The sequence below is a fragment of the Notechis scutatus genome, chromosome 4, assembly GCF_049901735.1.
Source record: "Notechis scutatus isolate UNSWTSFEM ecotype Mainland chromosome 4, rNotScu1.2, whole genome shotgun sequence".
Classification (NCBI taxonomy): Eukaryota; Metazoa; Chordata; class Lepidosauria; order Squamata; family Elapidae; genus Notechis; species Notechis scutatus.
The window spans coordinates 91,994,672-92,015,287 of NC_142012.1; the positions used below are offsets into that span (position 1 = coordinate 91,994,672).

Consider the following 20,616-nt stretch of genomic DNA (forward strand, 5'->3'; position numbering starts at 1 on the left):
AAATCTGGCCCTGTTTCCTGCATAGCTAATTTTTTCTGTTCAACAACACAATAGAAGTTATAGAATGAAACACTTGGGGTGATAGACAGTGGAATCCAAATGAAAAACCTGAAAGAAAAGTTGGTTAAAAGCTCATGTATTTTATGGGCTGCGGGCCAACTCACTTCCTATACACAGCAAGCAACTTGGTTTTAGACATGAATGCATTCTTTCTAAGACAGCTGTATTGCTTACTCAAAGAAATGGAGGAGGTGGATACCTCAGTGAGATGAATACATTCTCATGGACTCTGCTAGACAAGATCCTTGTTTGGGAAGAAAAAGGTGGAACAGTCTTTACAGTTTGCAATTACAAAACCAGTGAAGCAAATGATGAGCTGATATAGGAAGAAATATTGTGCAGACAACATAATAGAATGGAACGGGAAAAATCCAGCAGATAAACTATGGGTACAGACTTTCAGCCATAGGGGCAATTATTTTAACAATATTGGCTTCCTTGCAAAATTTATTATGTATTTGCCAGTAAAACAAATTTCTCATTATGAATAATATTTGGACAGATGAGAGAAGACAAAAAGAATTAACATCTCTGAAAACACTGCTTGTTGTGGGAGTCAGCTGCTATAATAACAGTGCTGAATTCTGCAATTTTTTCTTAAAAAAGAAAAGTATTCATCAAGAGTAAATCATTCTATAGGAAATACTTGTTAAGTGAATAGTCAAGAAGAGCCATTCTCACGTTTTATGATTTTTGAGAAAGGCAAGACTCAAAAACAGACTGTTACCGTGTTTCTCACATAATAAGGCCGGGCCTTATTTTTTTTTGACCCCCGAAAAAACAGCTAGGACGTCTTTTCGGGGGGTGACTTAATTCTCCCCCCTTGCATCCTCGGGTGGGTGGGCGGGCGGCAACAGCTTGGATATTCGGGAGACCTTCGGGTTCGGGCCACCGTTGCTTCTCCCTTCTCCCTTGCTGCCCCTTCTCCCTTGCTGCCGCGGCGTTTGGCACAGCCACGTGCGGCCAGTCAGGAGCCCTGAGGCAACGCTTGGCTTCAGGCGCTCCCGTCTTCCCTTTGCTTTCGAAGGTAAAGCGAGATTATTTTACAAAGCCTCCCCTGCCCGAGAGGGCAGCCCAGCCCACGTGGGAGGCTAATCTCCGGGGCCTCTTCCGTTCCTCCCGACCTCCCTACGCTGCGCGCCTCTGACAGCGCCGCTCCCTTCAGCCCAGCGAGCTCTTCCACCTCAAAGAAAGGCCAGGCGGGCGGCTGCGGGCAGCAGCAGCGGAGTCTGAGCCGCTCGCATGCGAAACAGCCACCACCCGTAGCCCGATGTGGGGAGAATGAGCGAGGTTAGCGCCCACCAGCCCGGGCGAGATTTGGGAACGAGGGGCAGGAGGAGGCACGCACACACCCGCGGCTCACTTTCCCAGCTTTGCCCAGCCCTTACGGCTCTGGCGCGGCCCTGGCAGGATGAGCGGAGGATCCGCGGGGAGGCGCTCGCTGCCCGCCAGGGCCGCGCCAGAGCCGTAAGGGCTGGGCAAAGCTGGGAAAGTGAGCCGCGGTGTGTGCGTGCCTCCTCCTGCCCTCGTTCCCAAATCTCGCCTGGCTAGCGGGCGCTAACCTCGCTCGTTCTCCCCACATCGGGCTACGGGTGGTGGCTGTTTCCGCTGCGAGCGGCTCAGACCCGCTGCTGCTGCTCCGCAGCCGCCCGCCTGGCCTTTCTTTGAGGTGGAAGAGCTCGCTGGGCTGAAGGGAGCGGGCGCGTCAGAGGCGCGGCAGCGTAGGGAGGTCGGGAGGAACGGAAGAGGCCCCGGAAATTAGCCTCCCCACGTGGCTGGGCTGCCCTCTCGGGCAGGGGAGGCTTTGTAAAATAATTCGCTTACCTTCAAAGCAAAGGGAAGACGGGAGCGCCTGAAGCCAGTGTCTCCTCAGGGCTCCGGTTGCAGGGAGGAGCCCTGACTGGCTGCACGTGGCTGCGCCAAACGCCGCGGCAGCAAGGGAGAAGGGGCAGCAAGGGAGAAGGGAGAAGCAACGGTGGAAGGTCTCCCGATATGAAGTGCCCCACCAACGCAGGCAGCACCATATCCGGGCATGCAACAAAAGTACTTACTAACGACAACTCCCCCCCGCTCTCCCCCCCCATTTCGCATGTTTAATATGGGGCTTAATTTGGGGGGAGGGGCTTAATTTGATTTTATGCCAATAAAACATGGTGGGGCTTCCTATTGGTGGAGGCCGTATTGTTGGAGAAACACGGTAGATTTTGATTTGTTTTAGTAAGTTTGCCAAGGAGAAAAATGTTATGGTTAAACATGAATAAACAGGTAAATTTACACAAACAAACATGTCCTTTTTTACACACACACACACACACACACACACATATATACATATACATATATACACATACATATGTATTTGTTTTCTGAGATTCTCGTGGGTATTTGTATGTGGATCTTTGGTTATTCGAGTTTTCTCCTGCGTAAAATTGGAAGTATCTAGGCGACGTTTCGGTGAAGTCTCATTCATCATCTTCAGGCTTGTGTCTTCAGCTTTGTGCTTCTCGGAGTAATGTGAGCTTGCAGCTGCTGCTTCTTTTCATATGTATACATATGAAAAACTGGTCACGCTAAGTATTGTTCTTTGAAGACCTTCCTGCTATTAAGTAAGATGTATTCACCATCGCTTGGAAATGCCTCTCCAATCATTTGAGGAGGAATAATAGAGTTGGAAGGGATCTTCGAGGTCTTCGCATCCAACCCCTTGCTTGTCAAGCAGGAGACTCCATACTATTCTGGACAAATGGCAGACCAATCTCTTCTTTAAAAACCTCCAGTGATGAAGCACCCACAACCTCCGAAGGCAGTACTAAATTCTGAAGGATTTGGAGAAGATAGCAAAGCTGGAAGAAAGAAAACATCCTTTTGCTGGCTACAGTGCCAGACGTCCATGGTTTGTTAGCCTTTGATGCCTTTGTAGTCTCCAATTAGGCAAAAAAAAAAAAAAGCATGGGTGAGAACATTTGTTCTTAAAGCAGCAGAGTGCAGTAATTATACCTTTATACCTTTACGTATGTTCTGACAAAATTGCAAACAATTCTACAAATTCTGCCTAATCCCAAATCACTGGAATTACTTTTTTATCTAAATCTATTGGGTGATAATACGTATTTAGTAATAAGTGAAATACATGGGCACAGTAATGGAACTCACTGCCTACCCTATAACTCAAGTGTCTTCAAACTTGGCAAGTTTGTGGACTTCAGCTCCCAGAATTCCTGAGCTAACATGACTGGAGGAGGAATTCTGGGAGCTGAAGTCCACAAGTCTTAAAGCTGTCAAGTTTGAAGACCCCTGCTATAACTAGTCAGCATGACAGTTGATCCTTTCATTATTGTGACCCCACAGAGATGTCAAAATGCAAATGAGCCTGGCTTGTTCAGTGATGCTGGAAAGATTCAAACAGACACAAACACACACACATGCACACACACACACTTTGGTGGGGGGACGTATTAATTTGAGGCATGTTTTTCACTCAGAAATCCCTGCCAAGGCCATGAAGCATTTTGCACGGTTGAAGAGGTAGTGTAACAAAGTAGCTGGTGTTTTGATAAACATAGCAAGAAATGTACAAAACAACCCACAGCACTTCCTCTGTTGACTGTTTTGAAGTTGGCCCTGCTTCTTTCTGTTACTTGGAAAAAGTCTTAATGTTTTTTGCTTTATTTCTCATGGTACTGTATTGTATATCATATACAGCAACTTGGGATAGAAACCAATGGCTGTCTATCAAGATTAGAGAAGCTAAATCCTGTGCAGAAATGGTTGATTTAACTAATTATAAATAATTATGTGTATCGTTCATTTTTATTTCAGTACTTATATATTCATGCATTTCAGACTCAACAGTTCACCCGACCAACTTCCTCAAACATACAAACTAATGAATTTGGTTTAACTGAATGCCATAAGGGGGATGTCACAATACCTGGCCTCAGATAAGTCAGTCTCAGGAATCCTGTACTATATATATTCAGTGCTTCTGGTGCTTAAAGAAACTATAGCTGATATACAGTACTGATCTAGGCTTTTTGAGAAACTTATGTGACCCTTCGTTTCTCTGTGAATTGTAAGACCATCTCTGGATATTTAAAGTGTGCTACCAGTTCAAACTGTATCCATTAATATTTCTGGGTTAATTTTCAGGCTGCCCCTAAAGTTAATGTAAAGCAAATAATTAATCTTCATATGAGACTCAAGGCCTTCACATTTCTCCTTAACTCTGTTGTTATTGGTAATAACAATCTTGTATGCGATTCTCCTGGCTATTTTGTTCGTTTATTTGCTCATCATTATAGGGATGATAGTTTAGTTTGTCTAAGTAGCCCATTATGGAACTGATATTAAAAAATAACAATAAGGCGAAGAGGCATCCTAGTTCCATTCCCTTCCTAAATAATTTAATTTGTAGAAAGCAAGCAAATGGTAATTTCTTGAAGCCCTAAACTCATGCCAAATATGTTCTTAGAAACTGAACCAATCATTTCTTTGAATAATGAAACTAAAGTAGCATAATTTGGATTTAATTCTCTTTCACTTCGGTTCTTTATAGATTATCCAGCTATTTTGGTTTTCATTTGATTGTTTGAAATGCTGAAGGAGCTGGACAGGGGAAGTATGACTGGAGCTTTCTGTTTCTTAGTGGATTGAGCAAGTCTTTCTTGGGAGAAGGAATGACTTCAATGAGGTATTGACTACCAATTTCTAATAAGCATGCATTGTGTTGTACCTGAAACTCACAGTGACTACAATAGATTTATTAGTATTTAAGGTACTGGAATATGTGTTGATATGTGTATACATACACATATATACATGCCTACTGTTTTGGAATTAGCTTCTTGTAAATCTGCTGAATAATCTTTAAGGGAACATCTACAATAGCTGTGGTTCTAATTTCGAGTTTATGAATTTATTTTTATTTTCTTATATCCTGCCTTTATTATTTATTATCCCCCTCTTTTTTGTGACAGCCCCCTTAAGTACTGGAAAATAGTTATCATGTCCCTTCATCCTTCTCTTTGATAGGCTAGACCAGGGGTGTCAAACTCAAGGCCCACGGGCTGAGGCCGACCCAGGGGATGCTTAGATCTGGCCCACGGGACCAACCTAGAAACAGCAACGGACCGGCCCGCAGTGCCTCCGCCAGCGAAAATGGAACCCGGCCCAGATTTCATTTTTGCTGGCAGTGGGCTGCAGGAAGATCCCCCCAGCCCTGTCCAGGCCACCACAGATGCCCCCTGGCATGAGTGACGTCAAACTGGCCACGCCTATCCTGGTCCTACCCCCGCCCATCCCCCCCTGAGATCAAAGACAACCCCGATATGGCTCTCAATGAAATTGAGTTTGACACCCCTGAGCTAGACAAACCTTGTTTCCACAACCATACCAACAAATGGGAATAACGGCAGCGGTTCATTTAACAATCATGGCAAACAAAAAATAATCTTAAAATTGGGCTCGTCTCACAACCTGTCATGCCCTGGTTGGAGACTGACTCTGAGGGAGAGGAGGAACAGCCGACAGGGAGTGGAAGTGTGGCTCCGGAGGTTGTGGAGGAGGCTGGGGAAGGGCAGAGGCCGGCTGGGCAGTCAGAGGAAGACGCAGGCCCATCCCCTCTCCATCCTATGGCATGCAGGGAGGAGAGGATAATGGAGAGACGGGAATGGCATGGTCTATGGTGGAGGAAAGGGCCTTGATCCGCTTCATGGGCTGCAGCTGTGACAACTGGATAAGAGGACGGAATGGGTACGGGCCATTGCTTGAAACAAAGCGTGGAAATATCTCTAGTCTGTTGTTCCTCTCTGAGTTTGGCGTCCTTCCCAGTATGTGTTCCAATATCTGTGGACGTCTTCAAGCTCTTATGTTGCCCGGTTCCCTTAATTGCTTCCGTGTGGTTTGTGTTGTTTTTACTCTTTATAATTTATAGGCGTTTTTAGTTTAAACGGCATTTCCTCCTTTTCGTAACTGCTTGTGGGGAGTTTTTTGTCTCCAGTCAAGGATATTTGGAGCTTTGAAGCAAAGTGAAGGAATAAAAGGGGCTTCACTTGTTTTTGTGACTGTGTTTATTTTGTATCCCGCCCTGGGTCATCACACAACCATTGACTTGCTTAGCAATGGAAATTCCAGCCCCAGTTGTGGTCATACAGGTACAAGACTACCTGTAGTGAAGCAGGAAATGGGGGAAAGTTGTTCCCCCTGATTCTTCCTCCATAAGAGGAATGTGCCCAGTCCTGGGAGAAAAAAGGCTCTGGATTTACGTATTTTTCTCTAAAGCCTATTCTGCTAATCTAAGTTGCCTCCCTCATCTTCCTTTCAGGCACATATCAATATCCTATACTCGTACATGGAATGAAAAGCTCTGTTGACAGGGATTTCTGTTAGAACTCTAAATGACTTTTCTTTCCTAATCATAGCAAATTATTTTTCAGTTCCAGTGATGTTATTATGCCAACAATGGACGAGTAGACCAGACATAAGAACAGCATTATGGAGTGATTATTTTACTGCATTCTTTTTTTTCTTTTCTTATTTGTGTCGCACATTCCAAAATATTACTTCATGTTGAAATAAAGCTCAAAAAAATAAAAATAAGGATAACAATCACGCTGTTGTCAGTTGAGAGCTTGGATAAATAGACTAAAACAGCGCAGGAAGCAACCATATCAACTATAATAGGGTGAATGTTTTTGTAACATTGCCCCCATTTGAAACTGATCCGGAATTAGGACGTGCTACAAGATTTGAAGAAGAGGATTTCTGAGTTCAGGATGCCACCATATGGATGCATTTTGTATTGCATTTGTCTGTGAAATAAATGCAGATGTGGAGCAGCTCAGGAAATGGAACAAAGGGAGGAAAAATTGGAAGCTGGAAATATCCCAGCATCTGCCTGCTAGCCGGTAAAAATTCCTAGGCATGTATTCAAAGTGGATAATGTAACGGGTTTATTTGATCCAATCCCATAGAAACAGGTGCAGCTTTCATTCATTTTGCCTCTTGTCTTATAAGCTTAAAGAAACCTGAACTTTAAGGCACAATGGTGTGTGGCTTCTTTTGGAAAGGTGCTTCGCTTCCTTTGTGCCTTTCTATCTGACAGCGCTAATGTTTTCATTTTTAAAAAAATCAACACGACAGTCCATCTTTATCCACTCCATTTACTGTGCTGTCTTTTCCCTCATTCCTTTTTCAAGCGTGCATAGTGCTAAATGCACTGGGACCTAGGATAATGAACTATATTATCTTGCATGGCAGGCTTGTTGACATGATTGTGTAAAATGATCCAGAAGTAACACTCCACCGCAAACTGTAGGACAGATAGATGGAATTTTATTTCGGTCATTGACCAATATAAATACAATCAATAAAATAAACAACACAAAGCTATCTCCTCACAACAAGAATTACTAAATCAGACCCCTCACGTCCTTGGAATAATCTGTATCAACATCTCCCCTCAGGACACTGCTATAGAGCATTGCATGCCAAAATAACTAGACACAAAGACAGTTTTTCCCCATGGCATCATTCTGCTACACACCTAATTTCCACAGTACTGTTTTAGGGTGAAAGTTTTTTACTCATGTAAATAGGCTGTATTGATATTATCCTTGCATCTTCTCATCTTTCCCATTCTCTCATCTTCTCATTTTTCCTATTATCTTCTCCTATTAGTATCTAATGATTTATCACTTGTTGTTTGTACCCTGTGATTAATGATTGTAACTACAGTATGTTTTATGATCTATGATCTATCACTTTGTTGTTTCTACTTTGCTGTATGTATGTACAGTGAGAGTTTATGCATCAGAGACAAATTCCTTGTGTGTCCATCATACTTGGCCAATAAATATTTCTGTTCTGTTCTGTTCTATTCTATTCGCAACCATTTGTGGGCAAAGTTTACAAACAACATACCAAATTTTTGCTAATTTTTAGAGGAATAAATTTATCCTGATTATTTAACATAAAGTGCAGTTAAAAGCTACCAGTGCCCTGAAATAATAGATGTAATCGACTGACGACAAATGTCCCTGCAGGTTACTCTAGATTGGCTAGCTGGAAGCAAGAGTGAAAGGTGCTTTGGATTTACTGATTTAATTTTTTTATTAATTTGGGAGGGCTTTGTGAGCCCTCCTCCCTGTTAATTATTTATTATAGCAAATGATAGCATTTGTAATATGTCACTACAAAGATATTAGGCCACATCCTGGACTAATTCATTTCTGTTAGTGTAGCATCTATTTCTGTTGGAGGAAATTGCAAAACTATAATAGCTGTATACAATTGGGTTTTATAGGAGCGTGACCTTGGTTAGTTGATTTAAACGTTTCGTATTACGAAAACCTTCTGCACTGAAAAACAGTGGGAACTTGATTCAATTGTCTCATGACTTTTCCACATGTTGTGTATATTTTATAACCAAAAAATGTTTTCAGCAATCCAGCTGTCTTCCCCACCCAGGCCGGGCTCTTTGCTGGTTTGCAGAAGCTAACTTCTGGTTTTACAGGATACAATATTTCTGATTCCTAATCAAAATTGTAAAGTTGTTTTTACTCCCGATGACCTCGTTGTGGACATTTCCGTATTGTTTTCTCGGCAAGGGTATGGAATTAGTTAGCTTTCTTCTGTGTTTTTTTTTTTAAGTCTATCCTAACGGCTTAATATTTTCTTGGTCTCTCGTTCTGTTAGGCCAGGGGTGTCAAATTCAATTTCCTTGAGGGCCTCATCAGGGTTGTGTTTGACCTTAGGGGGCTGGGGTGGGCCTGACCAGGATGGGTATGGCCAGCTTGATGTCATTCATGTTGGGGAGGCCTGTGATGGCCTGAGCCCTCTGCCAGCGAAAAGGGGCTCCCAATCTCCATTTTCAGCTGCGACAACCTCCTGCAACCCTCTGCCGGCCAAAATGGAGCTCGTGAGGGCCGCACACAGCCCTCCCAAGCTCCGTTTTTGCTGGCAGAGGCACCGCAGGCCAGTCTTTCATTGTTTCCAAGGCAGCCCCGTCGGCCTTGAGTTTGACAACCCCATGTTAAGCTATTAAATTTAGTAGCTAGAACAGTAAAATGTACAATGTGCCAGAACACACAGTTGTAGTTGATTGATTGGAGAATGCTAGCTCACGCATGAGGCAATCTACGCTATGATTGGTTGCTGTGAATATAAAGGGGGAGTTTGTCTGGATTTACCTCTTGATGTTCCTATGTTCCTGACTATCTTGTCTGCTGTAAATATAAATGTTAAATAGATTTATTTATAAAAAGCTGCAGGTTCATGTCAGTGTCTTTGACTTCATTTGGACTGTAGGAATTGGACGCAATTTCCTGACACATTCAGATATCCAGCCCCAGTTAGGAAGCAAGTCCAGTTAACTTTGATTTATGCTCTACTTCAATAAAAAGCTTTCTCCGTGCCAAAATCATCAAATTAGCCTCCATAATTTTATTCCTGGATTTTACCTAGATAAGAGAAACATTTATATAATCTCTGCAACCAAACACTTTGTTAATCCTGGCCCAAAGGGAAACCTATGTGTTGGAAGTATTTCACCTAATTTTTATAGCGTAGGTTGATGTGTTTAGTACATGGCATTTAAACAGTTTTACTGCAAATTGGAACTAATGTCTCAAATTTCCTTTTAATATTTCCTCATCCTGTCTAATAATGCAAGCATCTAAATTACACGATTTTTTAAAATTAGAAACAGATTTTATAATTTAATTGGCTATTTGGGCAGAGCGGAATCTGATGCAAATACGCCGATGCTCTTCCAAGTAAAAAAATGGAATTAAATCATTTGATTACAAGTTAGTTTTAGGTATTTAAAGACTAATCTCTTAAGGGATACATTACCTCTCTCCCCTGTTAAAAGAGACTTGATTTACTTGATGCTTTATCCAAAATAATATCTATTAAAAATTTGATAATGTCTAACCTGTGATCATTCAGGCGAACTGTCATCTTTGAACATAGCCATGTGAAATTCAAGTCCCTTTATTGATTCCTTCAACAGATGCCAACTAAATAGCAATATAGGCATTATGGAGTAAAATATTTAAAAAATTAAATGGGGAGCCAGCATGCAACTTCAAACTTTATTTACAAAAATATTTTCTGAGGTTTATATATATATGCCACAAAGACATTCATTGAAAATGAAAATGATATAAAAGGTTGTAACCCAAAAACATGGCTATTGTAAGATGATATGAGGGAACTTTGCTAATGTTCCTTATGTTAAGTGGGACTTTTGTAATTGGCCAGTCTTATATTAGTGATCATTTTCTGATAGAAGCTATAGCTGTGTTTATTTTCATGGTCATGATGTGCACTGAAGATGGTATTTGATTTCGTTGTATGTGGTGCAGTGACAATAAACTAAACTAAAGTAAAGTAAAGCTTCTATCTCAAAATTCCAGATGTGTTTACCAGTGCAGAAATGCTAGGAACTCTTGATTTGGAAACTGCTAGTTCAAGCACATTTGAATCTGTACTCAGTGTAATTTTTTTTTAATGTAAGCCCTACTAGAAATGCAAATGTTCTTTGATTAATTGACAGTTGCATTGTGGTGGAATCTACCTAGCTAAGCTTTGATTCTCTTTCTCCTACATTCAGGTTCAAGGGAGGCAGGATGGCAGCTTCTACTTCGTCATCATCAGCTGGTGGAGTGAGTGGAAGTTCTATGACTGGATCTGGATTTAGTGTCTCAGATCTCGCCACGCCACAGAAAGCCCTTTTTACGTATCCTAAAGGAGCTGGGGAAATGTTAGAAGGTAAACTTGTTCTGCATTATTTTGGTTTGTAAGTCAAAGTAGTGTTGAATATTATGGTTGCATTCACAGCCTCAGTGTGCCAAGATTTTTAATCTTAGTGTGTTAAATGAATGACAGTGGCCCAGTTGATAATTAAAAATGGATGGATTTGTGCAATGCTCTAAGCCCAAACTAATCAGACAACATGACTCTCTATTACCTATAAACTGAACCTCCCTCCCTCCTTCCTTCCTTTCCTTCTTTCCTTCCTTCCCTCCCTCCGTCTATCTTTCTTTCTCTTTCTCCCTCCCTCCCTCCCTCTCCCTCCCCCCTCTCTCTCCTTCCCTCTCTGTTTTCTCTCTCTATCTTTCTGTCTTTGTGTGTGTGTGTGTGCGTGCTTGCGCATACACATCTTTCATGCTAAGGCCACTATGGATCACTGAGTCCACATTGGCACCACAAACAACCTGACAGGGCAGTGAAACAAAGCAATAAAATGGGCAGTGTCTGTCTTTTGGATATTGATGTGGCATCCATAGTTATTTGAGAGGGAAGAGGAGAGAGAACCAGCAAAAATATACGTCTGTCCTCTATGGAATGACATGTTTGCATGACTGGCATTACCCTGAACATATTTTTCAAAAAAGGTTGTGACATTGTTTAAGACAGATTCTTCTGCTCCAGTTATATTTTGCATTGATTGATTATGTGCCATCAAATCAGAAATCATTCTTAACAGCCACATAGATAGAGTTTCCCCACAATAATCCATTCCCAACCTAGCCTTTCAGGGTTGACAACAGAATACTCATCATTATTGCAATCGAGTTCATCCACCTCACTGGTATTCATTCTCTTCTTCTAACCCGGTGTTGTGGACGCCTCAAAGAAAATGTGTAGAATTGTGGTTAGTGTATGAACATTGCAATAGTCAAATCTAGGAGGCCATGGAATGAAATGAGAAAGAACTAATGGCCCTAGAGTTGTTGATGCATAAACTCTCTGGATATTCAGGGTTCTTGATAGGATAGATTGGCCCAGCTTCTTGCAGTCTTTATCTTGCTTGTATTTTGAGTTTATTTTAAAATGTAATAAATACACCATCTTCTATCTTCTTCAACCTCGCTCTTAAGGAACTCTTGGGAAGAGCATACATACCTGATGAATCTGTTTGATCAAGACAACATCAAAAGAGGTCTTGCCTAATTTCATGCTGTTCCCTAGGTTACTAAATTGTATGACTATTTATTTTTTTGGGGGGGGGGGTCCATCAAATATAAAACGTTTTCCTTCAGTTCCATGTACTCCTATTGCATTCAGATTGACAGTCTTGAGATCAGTTGGGGATGCTTTTTCTGATGTTGAGATCAAAAGTTGATGCTTTTAACCGCTGTCAAAAGTTGCAGCTAAGATTTCTAGGGATTATTTAGATTTCATTCTGATTACACCTTGGTTTCTAGTGCTACTTACTCTGGAACAAAGGCTTACGGAAGGTGCCATTGCAACTGTTTGCCACTAGATCTTCCAACACTATTACTGGTCCAACTGAACAACATGTAACAGATGCAATATTATCAATCCTTAAGTTGCTAAGAGGTATTGATACAGCATTCTCACTTTGCTGAATAGTAGCTTTTCTTTCTCTTAACCAGAGAAAGATTAATTGTCTTCAATCCCCCTTCTGTATCATTTTTAAATTTATTCTTTCATTGGTGCTAAGGAGCTACCATTGCCATTGATCATGTTATATTTAGCTGCCAAGGTGATATTCTACATTCCTGTTGAGATAAGGCAGTGCTCAGCTTTGGTCCGCAAGTAGAAATCCATATCCTACAGTCTTCATAATATACCCCTACATAATATAATCCAGTAGAGAGGAAGTAAACATTTTTCCCTTGTGTTAACATCAGAGTACACTACTTGGCTGTTATAAGGGAGCAGGTAGAGTATTCGTTTATCCAAGTCCTTCCAAAGTTTTTTGTGTGGCAGTGCCCCCCCCCCCCCCCGTCCCCCCCCCCCCCCCCCCCCCCCCCCCCCCCCCCCCCCCCCCCCCCCCCCCCCCCCCCCCCCCCCCCCCCCCCCCCCCCCCCCCCCCCCCCCCCCCCCCCCCCCCCCCCCCCCCCCCCCCCCCCCCCCCCCCCCCCCCCCTTCCCCCCCCGTTCCTTCCCCCCCCCCCCCCCCCCCCCCCCCCTCCCCCCCCCCCCCCCCCCCCCCCCCCCCCCCCCCCCCCCCCCCCCCCCCCCCCCCCCCCCCCCCCCCCCCCCCCCCCCCCCCCCCCCCCCCCCCCCCCCCCCCCCCCCCCCCCCCCCCCCCCCCCCCCCCCCCCCCCCCCCCCCCCCCCCCCCCCCCCCCCCCCCCCCCCCCCCCCCCCCCCCCCCCCCCCCCCCCCCCCCCCCCCCCCCCCCCCCCCCCCCCCCCCCCCCCCCCCCCCCCCCCCCCCCCCCCCCCCCCCCCCCCCCCCCCCCCCCCCCCCCCCCCCCCCCCCCCCCCCCCCCCCCCCCCCCCACTCTCCCTAGGAATAGAACAGAATTAACAGAGTTGGAAGGGACTTTGGGGGTCTTCTAGCCCAGGGGTCTTCAACCTTGGCAGTTTGAAGACTTGTGGACTTCAACTTCTAGAATTCCTGAGCCAACTTTGAATTGAAGTCCACAAGTCTTAGTTGTCAAGGTTGGAGACCCCTGTTCTAGTCCAATGCCCTGCCCAAGCAAGAGACTCTACCATTCCAGACAAATGGCTCTCCAGTCTTTTCTTAAAAGCCTCCAGTGGTGAACCACCTGCAACTTCTGAAGGCAAGTCATTCCACTGGTTAATTGTTCTTACTGTCAGGAAATAACCTCCTTAATTCTAGGTCGGTTCTCTCCTTGATTAGTTTCCATCCATTGATTCTTGTCTGCCTTCTGGTGCTTTTGAAATAGGGTGGCCTCCTCTTCTTTGTGGTAGCCCCATAGACATTGGAATACTGCTTGTTGTTGTTGTTGTTAGTTGTGAAATCATGTCCGACCTATGGCGACCCCCATGGACGACATTCCTCCAGGCCTTCCTGTCCTCTACCATCCTCCGGAGTCCATTGAAGCTCACGCCGACTGCTTCAGTGACTCCATCCAGCCACCTCATTCTCTGCCATCCCCTTCTTCTTTTGCCCTCAATTGTTCCCAGCATTAAGCTCTTCTCCAGTGAGTAACACTGCTAGTCTTTCTTAATCCTTCTTTTCACTAGGCGAGACAAACCCAATTCCTGCAACCGTTCTTCATATCTTTTAGCCTTCCACCCTCCATAATCATCCTTGTTGTTCTTCTTTCATACACCAGTTTTTCGATTTACATTCTTATCAGCCCTGTGGATATTTTGAGGAATGATGAGCATAAAACTACACCTGGAGGGAGTTAGATTGCCTTCCCTACTTTGATTGGATGGAAGGATACAAGTAGTCTACCTTTATTGCAAAAGAATAAACAAACAGGAGCCCTTTATTAGCTATGCCTGATATACCAGGTATGATTCACTCTGGGAAAAGATAGCTAAGCCTCTGTCCCCCATGAGCTGCTAGCCTCAAGTTATACACAATGAAGTGTTGCAACTAATATTAAAACAAAAATCCCCAATGGGTCAGATAGTAAAGCCCATAATTTCTAACCAGTGTAGCCATTGGCTATAAGTGGCTCAGAAGATCAAGGTGTGTAATGTAAAAGATGTGGAGGGTACCAGGAAGGGCTGGTATCGGTTACACTGGGTTGGTACTATATAACTGCATTGGCTTTTTGTGTAAACACAATGCTGAATAGTGGTGATTTCCTTTCATTGTTTTGCCATCGCTGATAAGAAAGAGAACAAACTAAGAAAATGATAGTGTTGAGTAGACATTTGCCTAGCACTCATTGGTGATACAATCTCAATGTAAAGAGAAGGTCTTTTCCACTTTTCAAGCATGTTAACTTTGTGTTTTCTCTCTAACTAGGACTGGTATGGAATCTATATGCTGTTTTTGCCATTACAGTGATTTTTTAAAAATACATTGTGCTTTTATTTGAACGATGCAGTTTAGCTTATACTGTACGTAGTGGATAAAACTAAACTGCATTAAAAATAGTTGGGATGTGGTGACGGGGCCTAGTTGTTACTCCATTCTTCAGGTTCTGGGCTTACCTTCCAGTGTGTGTGCTAAACTACAGGTAGTCTTTGACTTACAACAGTTCATTAGTGACCGTTCAAAGTTACAACAACACTGAAAAATGTGACTTATGACCGTTCTTCACAGCTATGACCTTTCCAGTCTCCCCATGGCCACGTGATCAAAATTCAGCTGCTTGGCAACTGGTTCATATTTATGACCATTTGTGATGACCCGGAGTGTAACACAAATGTAACAAAATCCAAAACATAAATAAATGTCCTTTAATGCCTCCATCTTGGCCCCACTGTTCAATAATTCGCAGTTGGAGATAAAACTTATTCAAAAATAGTCTTCAAAAGAAAGCAATATAGTCCAAACTTAATGAGCAGATAGAGGTGAAATAAAAAACCAAAAGAAACTACAATGAAGGAATTTCCACAACGACCAGGGTAAGTAATTACCAATTTTAAGGAGATAACAAGGTACTGTCTGTTGGAAGGACGCCAGCCAAGATAACTTCAGCCCAGAATAAAACATGCTTTGCTTCTGGCAACTCTGTGTTTTAACCGTCTCTCTTATATACTATTCTCCCCAGCTGCAACCAATGAGGGGGATCATGGCCGCTTCCTCTCTCGTAAGCCAAGTTGTTTCCTTCTCCGTTCCTCCCTGCGACACTAGGATGAAGAGGCGATGGGCTTGGTTCTTCCTCTGACTGTTCAGCTGGCCTCTGCCCTTCCCCAGCCTCCTCCTCAACCTCCAGAGCCACACTTCCACTCCCTCTCGGCTGTTCCTCCTCTCCCTCAGAGTCCGACTCTACCAAGGCCATGACACCGTTGCTGTATCCCAAGGTCATGTGATTCCCCTTTCGCGACCTTCTGACAAGCAAAGTCAATGAGGGAAGCCAGATTCACTTCACAGCCGAGTTACTAACTCACCAACTGCAGTCAACAACTGTGGCAAGAAAGGTCGTAAAATGGGGACAAAACTCACTTAACCAATGTCTCACTTAGTAGAAAACTTAGCCTCAATTGTGGTCGTAAGCCGAGGATTACCTGTAGTCTAATCAATGGCTTAATCCTGGCTGGACTTGTAAAGCTGCTATGTCTGTGTTGGGAAACTTAACTTGTGGAGATACATAAGAGAACCACGGAGCTAATCACCTAATCATCCAATGCAGAAAATCCTGTTCGAATTCTGCCAGTGTTTACTGTTCTGTTCCATGCCTGATCCTGTAAGGAAATCTGACGGGGAAGATTTGGGTCAAAATAAGTATTACGGAATCATATCAATAGCTATAGTTGTATCTGCTGTGCCTTTACCTCAGTGTGGTGAGAGCTTGTGGTCCAACTGCTTTTGAAATAGTTCAGCTAGTTTTGAAAAACAGTTATGTGGCAACGAAGAATACGGATTGAGAAAGAAAAGTTCAAAGCAATCTGTAGAAAATTAGTAGCACGATTCTTTGGACTTTGGCCTTGAACTCTCTTTTTACTTCTGCCAGTAGCTTTTTCCAAAAGTGGGGATAATGTAGGGATTTTTTTTTTCCTTGTATCAGGAGTAAAGGGATGATTATTTCACCTTCAGGTTAATAGGTGTGTTTATTCATGTAAGAGTCTCATTAGTCTCGAAAGTATAATTAGCTATTTAGTGCCAGTTGCAGGGATGGCAGGTTGTGGTTGCTAGACATGCTGTGGAAAATTCCAGGTAATTTTATATCTGCAAAAATCTAACTCTTAAGAATATTTAATTACAAGTTCGTTCTGCCTGGGCCTACATTTGAGAAATTGCAAGGCTGTTTTTGGTGAGCGGCGTGCATGATGTGTCTTTTTTCTTCTTTTTTTCTTTTAGCAAACAAGGAAGTAGGTTCAAAGAAGGAAAAAAAAATGTTAGCTGGCTTACTGGAACAAGTTGCTTTTTGTTGTGATAGCGGTAGCTTTTCGTGGATTGGAAATGTACGCTTGAATTTGAACTTTCGTGGGTCCTTCAGTTGCATTCTGTATACTAGGAGTAGCAAAATTCAAAAAAGACAAGTAGTTGTGCTAATCTACCAGAAGATAACCAAGTTGAAATCCCATTGAAATAATTAGGCTTAAAAGATACTCCACTGTGTTTGAATTATCTTCCTTTCTGGCATTCAGTGATATAATTTTTTTGGTCTTTTAATTACCCCCATAATCCCTTGCATCATGGTAGAGTCGGGGCAATTGAACTGAGATGAGTGTTTACTGGCCGGATGCCCTTCCTGTCGCCAATGCAGAGTTTGCAGCAGAGGATTTCACATTGTGCACATTCTGACCTTCAGCGATCAAAAACATGTATTTGTTCTCTGTGCGTACCGCAGCCTTAAGCAAATCACTTGTTCTCACTGCGAGTGGTTGAATTCATATGGCCTGAATGTTGGCTGTCAGTTTTAAGTCACCGCTGCTAGCCCAAGGAAAGGAAACTTTCAGTTGACAAGGCAAATGCAGCCCACAAGCCCTCCACAACTAACAGCAGAGCTTCCTTCTTCTGTGCTGCCTCATCAATTAATCTGGGGGGAAAGATGAAAATATTTTTTTTAGGAGAATCAACTAGACGTTCTTTCAAAATGTGTGTCCACTCTCCCCAAGCAATAGTTGGGTTAAGATAAGAGAAGGACCAGGGGAGACATGATAGCGGTCTTCCAATATTTGAGGGGCTGCCACAGAGAGGAAGGGGGTCAAGCTATTCTCCAAGGCACCTGAAGGCCAGACAAGGAACAATGGATGGAAACTGAACAAGGAGAGATTGAACCTGGAAATAAGGAGAAACTTTCTGACAGGGAGAACAATCAACCAATGGAACAGCTCTCTCAGTGGAGGGTGCTCTACCACTGGAAACTTTTAAGAAGAGATTGATAGCCCATTTATCTGAAATGGTATAGGGTTGGATTAGATGACCTCTAAGACCCCTTCCAACGCTGATGATGATGAAGATGACATATCTCACCTTTCCTACTGCCAGAGGACTGATAAATGCTCAAGCCACTAGGATTAATGCTTATTAAGATCCCCAAAGCCACCCAGAGCCTTTATGTTTATTTGTTTGTTAGCTTTTTGTCCAGGAGCTTAAGGTACTTTCCCCGGAATTCCCTTTCATTTCATTCCTGCGCTAACATCTTTGTGAGATTGGTGGGACCCCTTTGCCCAAAATCGCTCTGCAAATTTCCGTGGCTGAGCATTAGAGTTGAATCTAGGCCTCTTCAAGTCATAGTTTGGCACCCACTTATACCACACCAGCTTTCACACCGGTTCGTTCTGGGCCCGGGGCAAACAGTCACCACCTAATAAAAGCAGGACACTGCCTTGTTTAGACACATCAACTGATGTTATATTGGCAGCATGTTAGGCATTAAACATCAAAAGCTCCTGCAGCAGACTAAATAATAATAAGTTGCAAGGCGTTTAGCTGAAGTGTCAGCAGAATTATGGATGTATAAGACTGGTGGAAGTTAGGGCCCCACAGGCAAATTTGCCTGCTTAATTGTTTCTCATGTCTCTTAAGAACAGAGTAGGAGTAAGACATTATAAGTATATAATGTCAATGAGTCCAGAAGAACTGACTACTGAGTTGGTTCCAGGAAAGCAGCTGAATTGTGCTCTACTATAGAGGGCAGTACATACATGCATAAACACAGTTGCCGACTGATTATGCTTATATACAGTTGCTTTTTCAGCTTCAGCTACTCTGCTATAAAGCAAAGATTGTGTTTGAAGCTGGTAGTTTGCAGCAAGTAAGCTTCCAATTCATTTTTTTTTTAAATTAATCTAAATAAAATCAAATTTCTTGGGCAAGGAACCTGGCAGGCTTTTCACAAGACCACTCTTGCCTTTGAAATGCTCTGCTGACAATTCCTACCTTCCATTATGTCTCTTAAGATGAAACTTCGGTTCCTTGTTACACAATTGTCATTTTAAACCTGTTTTGGGGATTCCCGGTTCTATTTTTCCAAGGAAAGATCTAGAGTTAAGCAAATGTAAATTGGGAAAGCTACTACCACCACCTGTCTTTTTTAGATTTCCTCAGCAAAATGGGCTTTTTTGGGGAAGTGACGGTAGTGCGTCATTTCCAAACATGTTGTGTGACGGTTCTACATCTTAGAACAGATCTCCTGTAGATCAGAGCTGGTTATTCTTCCCAGAACTTCCTATGAAAATCAGCAGTGCCATTTTCAGATATGTAAATGGTGGAAAATTGTGGCATCTATGTTGACAGAATTTTAACAACAACTGGGGGGGAGGGTGTTAGGTATAACATTGATACCAAATATGGTTTGGGTGAATAAATATATAAAACTTAGATATCATGGTTTAAGTGCTTATCACTTTAAGCACAATGCAGCAAGCAATTAGCCGATTAAGGGTGCGGTTAGAAGTTACAATATAAGGAAGCATTAGAAGCTGGAAAGCTGTCTCTGGCTGTAACTGTTACTGTGTGCTGCTGCGACTAACTGTGATTACTGACTGTGAGTGCCTGTGACTGAACTGTTATTGTTTGCTACTGTTTGCTGATTTACTGCGTAATTCTACTGAATATCCAGCGTTTGTTTCTCTGGAGAGTGAAACCGGAGGAGGAGAAGATATCTTTATCGGCTGATAAAGATATTGCAAGGACTCTTAACTTGGACTATACTAGTGAGTCTTACTGGATGGAAATACTGTGAATGACTTAATGGACTGAATGACAATGCTTAAACTCTAACTGGATTAAAAACTATTTAAACTACAAACAGTGTTTGTGTTCAGTGTGTGTATACTCTGGGGCCCTTCCGCTCTCCTTTGGTTTCCTGGCTTGACTACTGCTGCAATACTCTTCTAGGGGTTAATCCCCAAATCCTAACATTGGTTATGGGCCCAGCAGCATAGTCTAACTAACCAGGATATAGCAGAGAGAGTTGGTGTGAGTTGCACATTACTGTAAAAACAAACTGTTTTAATTAGTTTAAAATAGTCAAAATATCTGAAGAGTAATGGCACAAGTAAATTTGTCACAACTGTCCATGATATCCAGGCTGGATGGAACAAACTATGTTTCATGGTCAATGAAATGTAGTTTACTTCTCATGAGAGAAGGTTTGTGGGACATTATAACAAACCCACCAAATGTGAGTAGCTGGGATCCTGCTAATGATGATGATAACGAAAAGTTACAAGACTTTAAACTGAAGAATGAGCAGGCTTTATGCATCATAGGACTGACTCTCTGTGATCAGCAGCTTGTCCATATTCGTGGAGAAGAAAATGCTGCAAACTGCTGGGAGAACCTCAGGAAGATTTATGTTCGGGACAGTGTAGGAGCACATATAAATCTTACACGGAAGCTTTTGACGCATCTTCAGAGGAATGGAGATATGTTAGTTCATTTAAACTGTATGAAGAGCATTTTTCAAGATTTGCAAGAAAAAGAGCTTATATTTAATGAACTGCAACAAGTCTACATAATATTATCTTCATTAGATCAAAGCTATGATGACTATGTGACTTCGTTGGAAGTATTGCCAAAGAAAGCCTCTCATTAACCGAGATAACAGGCAGGCTACTAGAAGAAGCCAGAAGAAGGCGTGAGCGTGACGAGCTGAGAGAAGATAAGAAAGAAGAGAAATTATCTTCAAAGTTTGAAAGAAACCAGCAAAGCAAAGTAAAGCACCTGGAAGAAGAGAATTTATCTTCGACGGCATA

General features: G+C 42.9%; 1 protein-coding gene across 4 annotated transcripts in view; it reads left to right on the forward strand.

The window, feature by feature from the left end:
• Positions 1 to 20,616, forward strand: part of ANAPC16 (anaphase promoting complex subunit 16) — a 35,250-nt gene that overhangs the window by 4,062 nt on the left and 10,572 nt on the right. For 2 of the 4 annotated variants that reach the window (XM_087964105.1, XM_026681235.2), the window contains exons 2-3: positions 4,616 to 4,750; positions 10,676 to 10,833. In XM_087964105.1, coding sequence (XP_087820231.1) covers positions 4,737 to 4,750; positions 10,676 to 10,833 — 172 coding nt within the window. In that variant the 5' untranslated portion in view covers positions 4,616 to 4,736. The remainder of the gene's footprint in view (positions 1 to 4,615; positions 4,751 to 10,675; positions 10,834 to 20,616) is intronic. The other 2 variants (XM_026681236.2, XM_087964106.1) reach the window with 1 other exon arrangement.